Source organism: Myxocyprinus asiaticus, chromosome 3, assembly GCF_019703515.2.
Source record: "Myxocyprinus asiaticus isolate MX2 ecotype Aquarium Trade chromosome 3, UBuf_Myxa_2, whole genome shotgun sequence".
Lineage (NCBI taxonomy): Eukaryota > Metazoa > Chordata > Actinopteri > Cypriniformes > Catostomidae > Myxocyprinus > Myxocyprinus asiaticus.
The window spans coordinates 5017997-5033405 of record NC_059346.1 but is presented as its reverse complement, the minus strand read 5'-3'; the positions used below and the strand labels follow the sequence as shown (position 1 = coordinate 5033405).

The following is a 15409-nucleotide window of genomic DNA, read 5'->3' as shown; positions in this document are numbered from 1 at the left end:
ATGACTAGAAATAGCATTTTAGCTTAGCGTAAAGCTGACAATTTAAACAAGGTTTATTTCTAATTCTTCTGCTCCAAACGTACTTCAAACGTACTTCTCTGTCTGCTCGTATGAATGTAACACATCATAAGAAAGTGTTTCACCGCTGTTCAAATGCACTTTGGATTGCATCATTTATATGTATAAATGTTTTCCATCTGAAAGGACTAAATATTAAATCAAACAATTTACAATAAAGTGCAAAGTAATCTCTTCAGTAATCAAAATACTTTTTGAATGTAACTGTATTCTAATTACCGATGATTTAAATTGTAACTGTAGTGGAATACAGTTACTTATATTTTGTATTTGAAATACTTAATTCCGTTACATGTATTCCGTTACTCCCCAACCCTGCAAGTACACATATTTATTGTACACGTTCTTCAAATCCAAATATGCAAGCTCTCGATTTTTGCTACTGATTTACCTTCATACTTGAACGCCCACTAGCGACTTCATAGTACAGAGACTAGCGACATCAAGCGTTTAAGTCGCTGCTGGTGTTTACGGGGCTTGAGTGTTCCTCCACGCCAGCCGGGGCGCGGTGTGGTGAGATCAGCTGTTCATGCACCTGTACTAGAATCCCCGAAGAACCGTCAACAAAGAGATCCAGCAGAACAGGGTCACGGAACCGCAGCGCCTGCTGCCGTAAACATCAGCTGTAAGTTTAAACACATTTCACACTTTATGGATCACACACTCCGATTAAGTACACTTTAATACAGTAACCAAACCGCACAAAACTCATTAGTGTAGCACTTTTGTTTGTTTACTTATTCTCTGCAGTAAAAGCAGGACACGTTGTTGGTCGAGCATGCCCAGTAACACTCAACTTCTGGAGTCTGACGATACCGAACCGGATCTCCCGGTACTGGTACAGAGCCTGAGCGGGTTGAGCCTACTAGATGATGAGTATCAACTGGAACCACATGATTCGTCTCATCTGGGTGTACTGGGTGCGGTTTTGGACCTCCAGCCGTTGTCCCAAACTGGCTCAGAAGATGAGACCATCAACAACAACATTATCAGACATGATGGTGATCTGGACCAGCTGAGGGCCAGGGCCTTGGCTCTAGAACTCACCGACATGGAGGCCCCAGGGTCGGGCGGGCTCTACCAGGACGGGCTGGGCGAGTCTCAGGGCCACCAGGATCAGGGGAGGATGATGATGTTGATGATGATGATGCAGGAGGGTGAAACTTCTTCACTCAACAGCAGGAGGAAGAGTGTCAACACTACTGAGTGTGTGATGGTGCCAACATCTGAACATGTGGCAGAAATAGTTGGCCGACAGGGTGGGTTTGTTTGCTCATTTGTATGGAATTTTTTATAATATTGTGCAGTATCTTATCTAGCATTTAAAATTGAGTTGTCAATGCCAGTAAAAATCATGGAAATTAATAATAAGCTAAAAGTCATGATACACTACCAGTCAAAAGTTTGGACTCCGTTGACTGGTGTTCCAGTTAACTTAACCGAAAGTTTTTTGATCAAGTGCTCAAATTATTTAAATTCATTTGGTTGACAAAAATAAACTGTGGTTACTTGTGAATTTTTATTACAAAACAATATGTATTTTATGGATGCACCGATATGAAACATTTTTGCTGATACAATAACCGATACCGATATTTTGATACCTTATTTTGTCATCAAATCATTGTTTTACTTAGGAATTATGCTTTAAAAATTTACAAAAGCTTTTTTTTCTGTTCTACCAATAAATAATTTCCATTGAACATTTTAAAGTTTTAAAGACAGCCACAATTAAAGATGAATAGAAGGTAAACAGGTAAAAAAAAAAAAAAATAATAAATATCAAAACATGATATGAAAATGTTTTATTTTGTACTTCTAAAACATTTTTGCACTTCTGTTTTTGCCGTTCAAAACAACAGATCTCACATTTAACATGTTTGTACTGTATACTGTATAATAGAACATTACATATTCATACTGTGCATATGTACATAAGTATATATGCATATGGAAATGTCAAATACATCATAGAAAAATAAAAGGTTTTAACCAAAGGAACAATCCCCCCCCTTTTAAATTCTGTATTATAGTAGTATAATAGATATATTGGATAATGCAGTCCAGACCGCTAGAGGGTGCCGCTTGCTCACACGGTGCTCACTTAAGCAATGCGCTCAACAAGCTACGTGATAAGATGCGCGGGTTGACGGTCTCAGACCCGGAGGCAACTGGGATTCGCCCTCCGCCACCCGGATTGAGGTCACTACGCGACCATGAGGACTTAAAAGCACATTGGGAATTCCAAATTGGGAGAAAAAGGGGAGAAAAGCCAAATAATAATAATAATTGGCCGATAAATATCGACAGTCGATACATCTGTGTGTGCCTAAATGGAACTCACACTTGACATATTATGATAGAACATTAAAAATTCATATCAAGCATATGAACATTCGACATGCTTTTTTCGAATTACATTTATATTGGTAGGTGTTTCTTGTTATACCAATATAAAAAAAATATTATTTATTGCACAATGCAATACATTTACATAATTATAAATAAACCATTGTTTTTTTCATATCGGTGTTTTCATGCTTATGACCGATACGCTGATGGTGTTAATTTGGTCAGTAATTGGCCAATAATTATCGTAGGCTGACACATCGGTGCATCACTTATTTATTTTTTAATATTGGATGAGTTGGATTGGATAGTGAAGAAAAAACATCCAACAAGTGCCAGCATACATGGCAACTCCTTTAATACTGATTAAAAAGTAATCTACACAAAGGGTGGCTACTTTGAAGAAACTACAATATACGAGTTGCAGTGATTTAACTTTTTTGATCACTCAATTATTCCCATACTTATATTTGTGGTATTTAATAGTTGTAATCGCTTTACTATTATACTAAAAGGTAGAAAATAGAATAAAAAATGAGCAGGTGTGTCCAAACCTTTAACTGGAAATTTGCATTTTTTAGGTGTACTCTGCTTTAAATACTTTCATGTGAAGTAAAACAAGACGTAAGGATGTCAGCTTTGTGAGTAAAAAACATAGCCAATATATTGATGCATCAAATTGGTACTGACCAATATTTACATTTTTCATTAATTATTGGATCTGTTTAATTAGATCAATATTGCAAGCAGATAATTTCATAGCTTTTTCCCAGTTCAAAAAGCATTCTGTCTTATAGCAGATTTCAAAAGTACTAAACAGTTATCCTTCTTATCTACTATACATAATAATGTCTTGATGCCTGATGTTACATTAAATAATGTAATATTCTAGATTGGAGCTTCAGTGTGAACTACATTGTTTTAAAACACTATAGATTCTAACATCTGCCATCATATCTGTTATTGGTCGTCATGAACATAATTATTGGCTATTGCTATTCGACAAAGTTTCTATATCAGTGCATCCCTAAATTCAAAACTTGATGAAAATAGGTTTTACAGTATAAGTATTCATTGACCTCATTGAACTGGTGTCATGTATATAGCTGCCCTACTTATCTGTAATGACGTTCCTTTATTGGAACTATGCACTAACTGTGAAGCAATGATCCCCACTGTCACGTAAACAAACTCACTTCCAAAGTGTATGATGTATTTTGAACAGTAGGCAGTACAGGATTTTATGTTCTTTGACTTGGAAGTAACAGGGTTATCAGTGAAGTGATAAAGGATGTATATTGTTGTGTTTTGAGGCACAATTTCTGGAAGCAAGTCTAGTCTTAGTCGGAGCTTAGTTGTGAATGCATTTTTTTTAACAATCAAACATACAAGGGTTATTCTGTGTCAAATCAACCAAATTTCAGAAACTTCCCCCCGACTGCAATTTATTTTGTTAATACTTTTTCTGAAGAAAATTAACATAAATGATGATGAAAGCCAAAATATTAAATGCATGGAGAAATATTTACAAACACACACACACACACACACACACACACACACACACACACACACATATATATATATATATATATATATATATATATATATATATATATATTTATTTACAGCTTTGGAAAAACTATTTATAGGTATGTGGTTGAGTAATATGAAAAAAAAAAAATAAAAAATTATTCTATAAAGTACTGACAACATTTCTCCCAAATTCCAAATAAAAATATTGTCATTTAGAGCATTTATTTGCAGAAAATGACAACTGGTCAAAATAACAAAAAAGATGCTGTGTTTTCAGACCCTGAATAATACAAAGAAAACAAGTTCATATTCATTTTTAAACAACACAATACTAATGTATAACTTAGGAAGAGTTCAGAAATCAATATTTGGTGGAATAACTCTCTACCAGTCTTTCACATTGCTGTTGGGTGACTTTATGCCACTCCTGGCGCAAAAATTCAAGCAGCTCGGCTTTGTTTGAGGCTTGTGGCCATCCATCTTCCTCTTGATCACATTCCAGAGGTTTTCAATGGGGTTCAGGTCTGGAGATTGGGCTGGCCATGACAGGGTCTTGATCCGGTGCTCCTCCATCCACACCTTGATTGACCTGGCTGTGTGGCATGGAGCATTGTCCTGCTGGAAAAACCAATCCTCAGAGTTGGGGAACATTGTCAGAGCAGAAGGAAGCAAGTTTTCTTCCATGATAACCTTGTACGTGGCTTGATTCATGCGTCCTTCACAAAGAAGAATCTGCCTGATTCCAGCATTGCTGAAGCACCCCCAGATCATCACCAATCCTCCACCAAATTTCACAGTGGGTGCGAGACACTGTGGCTTGTAGGCCTCTCCAGGTCTCCGTCTAACTATTAGACGACCAGGTGGAGGATCGGTGATGATCTGGGGGTGCTTCAGCAAGGCTGAAATCGGGAAGATTCATGTTGTCAGTACTTTAAAGAATAAAACAAAATGAGGGACATTTCATTCCTTACTCAAACACATACAGGTGCATCTCAATAAATTAGAATGTCATGGAAAAGTTCATTTATTTCAGTAATTCAACTTAAATTGTGAAACTCGTGTATTAAATAAATTCAATGCACACAGACTGAAGTAGTTTAAGTCTCTGGTTCTTTTAATTGTGATGATTTTGGCTCACATTTAACAAAAACCCACCAATTCACTATCTCAAAAAATTAGAATACATCATAAGACCAATAAAAAAATTGTTTTTAGTGAATTGTTGGCCTTCTGGAAAGTATGTTCATTTACTGTATATGTACTCAATACTTGGTAGGGGCTCCTTTTGCTTTAATTACTGCCTCAATTCGGCGTGGCATGGAGGTGATCAGTCTGTGGCACTGCTGAGGTGGTATGGAAGCCCATGTTTCTTTGACAGTGGCCTTCAGCTCATCTGCATTTTTTGGTCTCTTGTTTCTCATTTTCCTCTTGACAATACCCCATAGATTCTCTATGGGGTTCAGGTCTGGTGAGTTTGCTGGCCAGTCAAGCACACCAACACCATGGTCATTTAACCAACTTTTGGTGCTTTTGGCAGTGTGGGCAGGTGCCAAATCCTGCTGGAAAATGAAATCAGCATCTTTAAAAAGCTGGTCAGCAGAAGGAAGCATGAAGTGCTCCAAAATTTCTTGGTAAACGGGTGCAGTGACTTTGGTTTTCAAAAAACACAATGGACCAACACCAGCAGATGACATTGCACCCCAAATCATCACAGACTGTGGAAACTTAACACTGGACTTCAAGCAACTTGGGCTATGAGCTTCTCCACCCTTCCTCCAGACTCTAGGACCTTGGTTTCCAAATGAAATACAAAACTTGCTCTCATCTGAAAAGAGGACTTTGGACCACTGGGCAACAGTCCAGTTCTTCTTCTCCTTAGCCCAGGTAAGACGCCTCTGACGTTGACTGTGGTTCAGGAGTGGCTTAACAAGAGGAATACGACAACTGTAGCCAAATTCCTTGACATGTCTGTGTCTTGATGCCTTGACCCCAGCCTCAGTCCATTCCTTGTGAAGTTCACCCAAATTCTTGAATCGATTTTGCTGGACAATCATAAGGCTGCGGTTCTCTCGGTTGGTTGTGCATCTTTTTCTTCCACACTTTTTCCTTCCACTCAACTTTCTGTTAACATGCTTGGATACAGCACTCTGTGAACAGCCAGCTTCTTTGGCAATGAATGTTTGTGGCTTACCCTCCTTGTGAAGGGTGTCAATGTTTGTCTTCTGGACAACTGTCAGATCAGCAGTCTTCCCCATGATTGTGTAGCCTAGTGAACCAAACTGAGAGACCATTTTGAAGGCTCAGGAAACCTTTGCAGGTGTTTTGAGTTGATTAGCTGATTGGCATGTCACCATATTCTAATTTTTTGAGATAGTGAATTGGTGGGTTTTTGTTAAATGTGAGCCAAAATCATCACAATTAAAAGAACCAAAGACTTAAACTACTTCAGTCTGTGTGCATTGAATTTATCTAATACATGAGTTTCACAATTTGAGTTGAATTACTGAAATAAATGAACTTTTCCACGACATTCTAATTTATTGAGATGCACCTGTATCTATAAATAGTAAATCCAGAAAAACTGATAATTTTGCAGTGGTCTCTTAATTATTTCCAGAGCTGTATCTCTCTCTCTCTCTCTCTCTCTCTCTCTCTCTCTCTCTCTCTCTCTCTCTCTCTCTCTCTCTCTCAGTCTGGCCATTCTCTGTTGACCTCTCTCATCAACAAGGCATTTCCGTCCACAGAACTGCTGCTCACTGAATGTTTTTTGTTTTTGGCACCATTCTGAGTAAATTCTAGAGACTGTTGTGTGTGAAAATCCCAGGAGATCAGCGGTTACAGAAATACTCAAACCAGCCCGTCTGGCACCAACAATTATGCCACGGTCCAAATCACTGAAATAAAATTTTTTTCCCCATTCTGATGGTTGATGTGAACATTAACTGAAGCTCCTGACCCGTATCTGCATGATTTTATGCACTGCACTGCTGCCACACAATTGGCTGATTAGATAATCGCATGGATGATTGTTGGTATCAGATGGGCTGGTTTGAGTATTTCTGTAACTGCGATCTTCAGGGATTTTCACGCACAACAGTCTCTAGGATTTACTCAGAATGATGTAAATGGCCAAAAAAAGAATGGCTAAAAACAAAAAACATCCAGTGAGCGGCAGTTCTGTGGATGGAAATGCCTTTTTTTTTTTTTTTTTCCCTTCTTCCTCCTCCCCTTTTTCTCCCAATTTGGAATGCCCAATTCTCAATGTGCGCTAAATCCTCATGGTGTCGTAGTGACTCGCCTCAATCCGGGTGGCAGAAGACAAATCTCAGTTGCCTCCGCGTCCGAGACCGTCTACCCATACCTTATCACGTGGCTTGTTGAGCGCGTTACCGCAGAGATATAGGGTGTGTGGAGGCTTCACGCCATCCACCGTGGCGTCCACGCACAACTCACCAAGCGCCCCACCGAGAGCGAACCACATTATAGCGATCATGAGGAGGTTACCCCGTGTGACTCTACCCTCCCTAGCAACTGGGCCAATTTGGTTGCTTAGGAGACCCGGCTGGAGTCACTCAGCACTCCCTGGGATTCGAACTCCAGAGGTGGTAGCCAGCGTCTTTACCACTGAGCTACCCAGGCCCCCGACGGAAATGCCTTGTTGATGAGAGAGGTCAACAGAGAATGGCCAGACTGGTTTGAACTGACAAAGTCTACGGTAACTCAGATAACCACTCTGTACAATTGTGGTGAAAAGAATTATCATTTCAATGCTATTCTGAGATCCGCATCTCAGTTGGTGTTGTTTTGCCGGCACGAGGGGGACCTACACAATATTAGGCAAGTGGTTTTAATGTTGTGGCTGATCAGTGTATGTACTATATATATATATATACACACACACTCACACACACACACACATCTAGGATATAACCATATAGAGCCTTAAAAATTAAGGTACAATAAGGAAACTTTGTTCAGAATCAGAAAGGACATTAATATGTCTTTAATACTTCTGCCGAGTTATTGGCACTTTAACATTGGAAAAACAACAAAAAAAGAACAGATTTTAATAACAGACCAACCTATCTCTATGTAAAAATACAATAATGGTGCTGGCACATTTTTATAGTAATGTTTTTTAACCTGTAGTTTTGCTCCAAAATAATAGGCAAAAATTTTATGGATTATGAAAATAATGGATTACTCTGTAAATATTGAACCATGGAATTTAATATTTGGCTTTCATCATCATTTATGTTGATCTTTTCCCAGTACAAAACAAAACTAAAAAACTACTAAAATAGATCAAAAAACACACTTTTGAGTTGGGGACCGGACCTCTGGTTGAGTTGTCACTGAATGACTCAAACAAAACTGTAGAGATTAGTGGTTCACCAATGTTTTTTTGTTTTTTCTCTGATATACTGATATCTAAAGACAAATAAATAAGATGTTCACAAAATTGCAGAATTTTCCAGGAACACCTTTTTTACACAGTGTTTCCACAAAATTCGCAAAAAATGTATCTTAAAAACACAAAAGGTGCATATATCTATTGACAAGACTGTCTTTAGATTTTGGAATGACAGCTTCATAATGACAATTTCAGAATAGGCAGATTTTGGCGGATTAACTTGCCTGACCTGTGTTGGTCTATCACTTGTATATATTTATAATATCAGCCATCATATTGGTTATTTTCTATAATGTAATTATCAACTACTGGTATCCAAATGTTCTACATTGTTTCCTCTTTGGTGCCCATTTTCTGTATGCCCCAATAAGATCTCTAATTACTTCTCAGATGAGATCACTTGTCTATCATTGTGATTGATTGATTGATTGATTGATTGATTGATTGGTTGATTGACTTGTCTCTCCGTTCACTGTAGGTTGTAAGATCAAGGCTTTAAGAGCGAAGACCAACACCTACATTAAAACTCCCGTGAGAGGAGAGGAGCCAGTGTTCGTAGTGACCGGAAGGAAGGAGGATGTCGTCTTGGCCAAACGCGAGATTCTATCGGCGGCCGAACATTTCTCCCTTATCCGAGCATCACGCAACAAGCTGTCACCAGCCCCGGGGCTCAGCAGTATCCCTTCTAGCCATCCAGGCCAGACCACCATCCAGGTCAGAGTGCCGTATCGAATGGTTGGGCTTGTGGTTGGACCAAAAGGAGCAACTATTAAGAGGATTCAGCAACAGACCCACACCTACATAGTCACGCCAAGCCGTGATAAAGAACCGGTGTTTGAGGTGTCCGGCATGCCTGAGAACGTAGACCGAGCACGGGAGGAAATTGAGGCCCACATCGCTCTACGTACCGCCGGGAGCATGGATACTATCGTAGATGACAACGACTTCCACTACAACGGCAAGGATGTCGGCTTTGAGTCGGGCAGCAACGGAGCCTGGCTCTTCTCCAGCGGTGTGTCAAACTTCAACGCTAACTATGGCAGCTTCCGCATCAGCGGCGCAGGGTACCGCAACGACAGTTCCAGCTCCCTCGGAAGCAACTCCAGCGAGTCTTACTACAGTGGCAAAGGTAGCGGAAAGGCGGATCTCAGCCCCAGCAGTGGTGGTGCCACCCTCTGGTTTGGTGATACCCAGATACCCCTGGGATCCGAAGAGTCTGCAGGATACGACGGGCTGTCAGTGACTGCTCCATCCTCCAATCAGCAGCAGACCTTGTGGAGCACCTTCGAGCGTGGAGGCACCAGTTTGCCAGCTACACCACGGCTTTCTCCTTCCCTCCTTGCCCGTATGTCTCCATCTCTTCCCAAGGCTTTGGATCATCCGCTGGTTCGGTTGATGCAGGAGAATTCCCAGAGCCTCCCAGCCTTTGGTTCCGCATTCTCCCCGTCTAGCGACAGCACAGGCTCCAGTTCCCCGCCGAACGTGCGCACCTACTCCAAACGCAGCCACGTTCCTATGTGTGTACGTTGCGGCAGCGGAGACAACGTGGCGGCACTTGTCCTGGGTGGGGCGAACCTTCTCTGTCCCAAGTGTTCCAGTTCCATCTTGCAGATCGCATAGAGTCTTTCCCATCTGTTTGTGGCTCAAAACATCTGAGTAACATACAAGAGAGAGAAGCCGTCAACGTACACCAGAGAAGGGTGAAAACTAATGATAAATTGGGATCACAAGTAAACTTGTTTATTTTTTACATTGATGCTATTTCCTTTAATTATGTTTATCGAACTGGGAAATGCAGGTTTAGATAAATATTAAAGTTGCGCAGGGGTTAAGTCGCGCTTGTCTACCTTCATCTACATGTTCTCTTTGTTTTCTCGTTTCCAAGGTATCGATTCTGTGTTTACATTATACATGTGCCTGATTCCATGTCAGCGTTACATAACAGTGGTATGGGCTGGCAGTGTTGCTGCAAAACTCTGTAAAAGGTTTGTGTTTAGATAGTAAACCTCGTTCCCTGAAACTCTCACAAGATTTGCATTTGTCACTACCGAGGTTAGGTGTAGGGTTTCTGCAGGACTCCAGGTATACCGTGTATGGATGTTGCATGTAAGGCCACTTCCACACCAATACGTTTTCTTTTGAAAGTGCATTAATTTAGCTGTTTATGCCTTTCATTTGCACAAGAATGCCGTTTTCCTCCTCCGAAAACGCTCTCCATTACCACATACTTTGGAAACGGTGACGTTGTAAACTGAAAACATGTTTCATACTTAAACATGTTAGTGTGGACTTGGCCTTAGTCTTGCAAGACTTTGCAGAACAAGAGTTAACATCTAGACACGACTCTGTACAAGCATCTGTGGCCTCTAGTTTCTGTTTCTCCCACACTAGAGCAGAGAAGCTTGAGGTCCAATGAGAGAGACAGATGTCCTCCTGACTTTCATCTTCCGACCCTGATGCCTGTACTTTAAACATCTCCATAATCATTACAAAACTTGGAGGTCATAAAATGACTGCACATCTCTATAGCAAAATAATTTAGCCTCATTCACGAAATGCAAACAGAATTAATTTCATCGCAAATTGTATGTAAAGTAATTCTTATTTACTGTAAATTGGGCCTCATTCCTGAAATTGGAGCAGAACAAATTTCTGTGTAAATCGATCATCCGTTCTTATAAATAGTTGCATTGAATTCAATACGATCATTTTCGTTAGAACCGATTGAGAGATTACAATCGTTCATATTTAACGAAAATTCCGTTACGACCTGAATTTTTTGCGAGTGAATTCGGTTGTGGAATATGGTTGTCACTTCCATGAAAACAGAACTTTGGGCCTCATTTATGAAACACGAGGTAAACAAATTTCTGTTTAAATGGTTCATAGAACCATTCTTGCGTAAATTGTCGCATTTAATTTAATGCTACGATTTACGTAATCTAGAACTACATTACATTGGTTTTATGAATGATTTACACAGAAATTCTGCTCGTGTTTGATAAGGACAAATGTCGTATTCGATTCAATGTGACAATTTATATTAGAATGATTTTACGAATAATTTTTTCATGAATGAGGCGCATTACTGTTTTGGTATGTGTTCTTTGAACAACTCTTCTCATTGCCTTAACTGAACGGGTCCAGCTGAGTTATTTGTGTCAGAGAATGAAAAGATTTACGGTAATTTCTTAAAGTGCAGGTTTGGACACGGCTACTGTCGACTTTTTTTTTCGTAATCTCTGAGAACTAAACTCACTAAACACTAAATTCAGAGAAAATTTAAGGCATCAGTGATCCATAACCTCTCAAGATTTAATTTTTTTTTTTTTTTTTTTACAATTTTGTAGTATTTCTGGAGTTTATATTTCATATATATATATATATATATATATATATATATATATATATATATATATCAAGATTAAATATAAGACTATTTGGTGAGCAGTTGGCTGCTGTTTGCATAAGTATTAGCTTGTAGAGAACTGACAATAGGTACTATAGAGCAGGAATACGCACACCTGCACATTCTTAATATCTAACGATTTCTAATCTGAGACAAAAAAGCCAAGGATCCAATACATATATACAGTGTATACGCTGCATTAGGTTTGCATACTACCATATTATGATCAATATAAAAGTCCTATGTTAAACATTACTTGGAATTTTTGTTTATCAAACAGATTTTTACCATCACACTGCTACAATGTTTCTGTATTTGATCATTTTACTGTTCTTTTATTATGTATATATATGCAGGGACATTAAGGCAAATAAGTTTTATTCTTAAAGTTTAAAATAGATTTTATGATAAATGGCCTTACTGTCCTGTGGCCAAAGCACTGATATTATATATTTGCTGTAAAAAAAAAAAAAATTAAGATTTTTATTTTTCTGATATTGAAGTTCCTTAATAAATTGTTTCATTTAAAATGTAATTCACTAAGTGTTCTGTGTGTATGTGATGAGTTTTAACTTCTAGTTTTTTTTCTAAAAGTATCAACTCTCCTCAACAAGCTGCACAATTTGAGATATATATGTTTATTAATTTTGTGTTCATTGTCAATGTTGTAACAAGACACTTAGTGGTCAAATGGCCCTTTGTTTCAGAGAGAAAGTTTTGCATTCTAGTGTTAAATGACACTTGTGACTGAAGGTAATAAAATATAATTACTGTATTCTCATATATACAGTACTGGGATAGTATGGTGCAGTTGTGGTAATATTGACAATTCTGTTGAGCAGATAAGGTCCATGACGTTGATGTACATTAACAGATAAAAGAGTATTAAAATATGGATAAAGCTCTAATATTTGAAGAAACAGATATTGAAAGTCTTCTTCCCCCAGCCAGAACAACCAGTTTAACTCGTCTTTCACATGTCCACACACTTCTCTGTCGACACACAGGAATACTCGTGTAAGCAGAATGCAATAACAAATGCTTAACCTCCTGAGACCCGAGCTTGATTGCTGTGTGCATTTTCCGTTTGCCTTTTTGATTTGTAACTAGTAGCACCTAATTAAAAAATATATAAATAATTCTAGAGCAAATCGTTTTCCTAAAAACTGATGGCAACATATGTGGACAGTGGGACATAATACCAAGCTATAGAAACTTAGATTGTTTTTTAAAATCAAACTCTTTACATTTCCAGGAATGTTGGTTATTCATGTTTTTGAGATGTTACAGACATCAGAAATTAGCATAAATAATTCTGATTCAAAGTAATGTCCAGCATCATCCAATCACTGCCAATCATGTTAAAATAAAATTATACATTATAAATTCTGAATCTATGTACTGGTTACCATTGTCCCATGTCTGCCAAACATGTTGAGTGGTCCAAACATCATCTGCAGCCTGAAACTGAACTTTTGATAGGAAGTTTGGATTGAATGCACTTAGTTGCATAGATAGCTATAGGATGCTCCCTAAGTAGTGAACGATTTAACCTCCAGTGTGCTGTCTGTCTGCACTGGTCTCGGAACAGTTCAAAATGTACCTTATTTTCATCCTAACTCCATATAAAGCCTCTGAAAGCAACATTTTTCAGCTTTTGGATGAGCCCATTGATTCTTAATGTGATAATGCACAGTGAATATAGGATTTCTGAGGAAACGATGCGCTAAAGTACATATTAGTGTACGTTATGTTTAGCAGTGTGGCATTTCGCGATAATTTAAAAAATGGCATATCAGATGAAACTAGAGACCCTAATATTTTGACTTCAATGTGAAACAGTTTTCCATACAAAAAAATCAAAATAATGTCTGTATTTCTAAAATAATAATGTTCATTGTTACATTCATACACTCAGCGCCTCGCATTTCTCCTTCACAATGAATTGTTATGGGGCCATTATTCATGTATTTTACATAAACAATATATTAGAAAAAAGAATAACCTGGGGGCCTGGGTAGCTCAGCGAGTATTGACGCTGACTACCTACCCTGGAGTCACGAGTTTGAATCCAGGGTGTGCCGAGTGACTCCAGCCAGGTCTCCTAAGCAACCAAATTGACCTGGTTGCTAGGGAGGGTAGAGTCACATGGAGTAACCTCCTGGTAGTCACGATTAGTGGTTCTCGCTCTCAATGGGGCGCATGGTAAGTTGTGCGTTGATTGTGGAGAGTAGCATGAGCCTCCACATGCTGTGAGTCTCCACGGTGTCGTGCACAACAAGCCACATGATAAGATACACAGATTGACTGTCTCAGAAGCAGACGCAACTGAGACTTGTCCTCCGCCACCCGGATTGAGGTGAGTAACCGCGCCACCACAAGGACCTACCAAATAGTGGGAATTGGGCATTCCAAATTGGGGATAAAAAAAAAGAAATGAGAATAACCTTATCATGTACTTATAAGTAATTGAAAGTTAGTAACTGTAATCAGATTACAATAATTTAAAATGTAATGCATTACACTACTTCTGACTACAAAAGTAATTAGATTACAGTACCTGATTACTTTGTAATTAAATTACACACAACACTGGCTGTCACATGACCTTACTACGTTGCATGTTTAATTCTGCGAGCTCAGTTATATGTTGAAGATTAAACAGTTATTTTTATTTTTTGTATTATTCAAATCAGTGCAGTGTGTTCATTGTATACTAAACATTTGTACAAATGTAGAACTAGGTCATCCGGGTATACCGTGCAGAAAATTTGCATACTTTTAACAGATACATTCTGCAAAAATTTATTAGTATAGTAGTATGCCATTCTATACTACTGTTGCCTACTGTTTGATATGATAATAATCACAGGTTGTTCCGTCTGTCAAAAAAAATCATACACGGAAAGAAATACAGTACAAAACTGTTTTGTTAGTAAAATAACAATCAGTAACTCTGTATTAAAGATATCTAATTCAATCCGTCTGTGACTGCTCTCATCTGTCTGATATCTGAGTGAAGCAGCACTAGAGGCTAGAGTAGTGACTCATAATATTGAGACGGAGCCCCTGAATCAGTACAAGGATACAAAACAGTCTTTACAGGCGATATGAAGTAACTAAGTGCTTGATACAAATGAGTGAACATTATGAGTATAAAAACACAAAGGACAATATTCTGGCCACACACACACTACAAAGTTTTGGGAGAGACAGCCACATTTTAACCATTCCATGTGCACAAGCAGAGTAATTTTCTTTGCAAATTGTTAGTTAAACAATTGGTGCATTTAAGTAAATGTCCAACAGCGTAAATGCAGTTGTCGCAACCTGAATTTTTCAGAAATGAATTTGGTTAAACAAACAAAATTTGTGTGTCATTCATGAAACATGAGGTAAACATATGTGTAAATTGTTCGTAAAACCATTCTTGTGTACACTGTGTATGTGACAATACAGTTGAAGTCAGAAGTTTACATACACTTAGGTTGAAGTCTTTAAAACTAATGTTTTAACCACTCCACAGATTTCATATTAACATACTACAGTTTTTGCAAGTCGTTTAGGACATATACTTTGTGCATGGCACAAGAAATTTTTCCAACAATTGTGTACAGACAGAT

General features: G+C 38.5%; 1 protein-coding gene across 1 annotated transcript; it reads left to right on the top strand.

The window, feature by feature from the left end:
* The first annotated feature begins 564 nt into the window (after positions 1-564).
* On the top strand, positions 565-12321 carry LOC127428198 (RNA-binding E3 ubiquitin-protein ligase MEX3C-like). The gene is made up of 3 exons (XM_051676383.1): positions 565-703; positions 829-1337; positions 8856-12321. The coding sequence occupies exons 2-3, from the start codon at positions 857-859 to the stop codon at positions 9995-9997; spliced, it is 1623 nt and encodes a 540-aa protein (XP_051532343.1). The 5' UTR covers positions 565-703; positions 829-856; the 3' UTR covers positions 9998-12321.
* Positions 12322-15409: the final 3088 nt, after the last annotated feature.

What these genes read in the sequence shown, in the direction of transcription:
- LOC127428198 (XM_051676383.1), top strand. Translation starts at nt 857, where the DNA reads ATGCCCAGTAACACTCAACTTCTGGAGTCTGACGATACCGAACCGGAT. An exon ending in AGAAATAGTTGGCCGACAGG is followed by an intron (nt 1,338 to 8,855) that starts GTGGGTTTGTTT and finishes CGTTCACTGTAG; the next exon opens with GTTGTAAGATCAAGGCTTTA.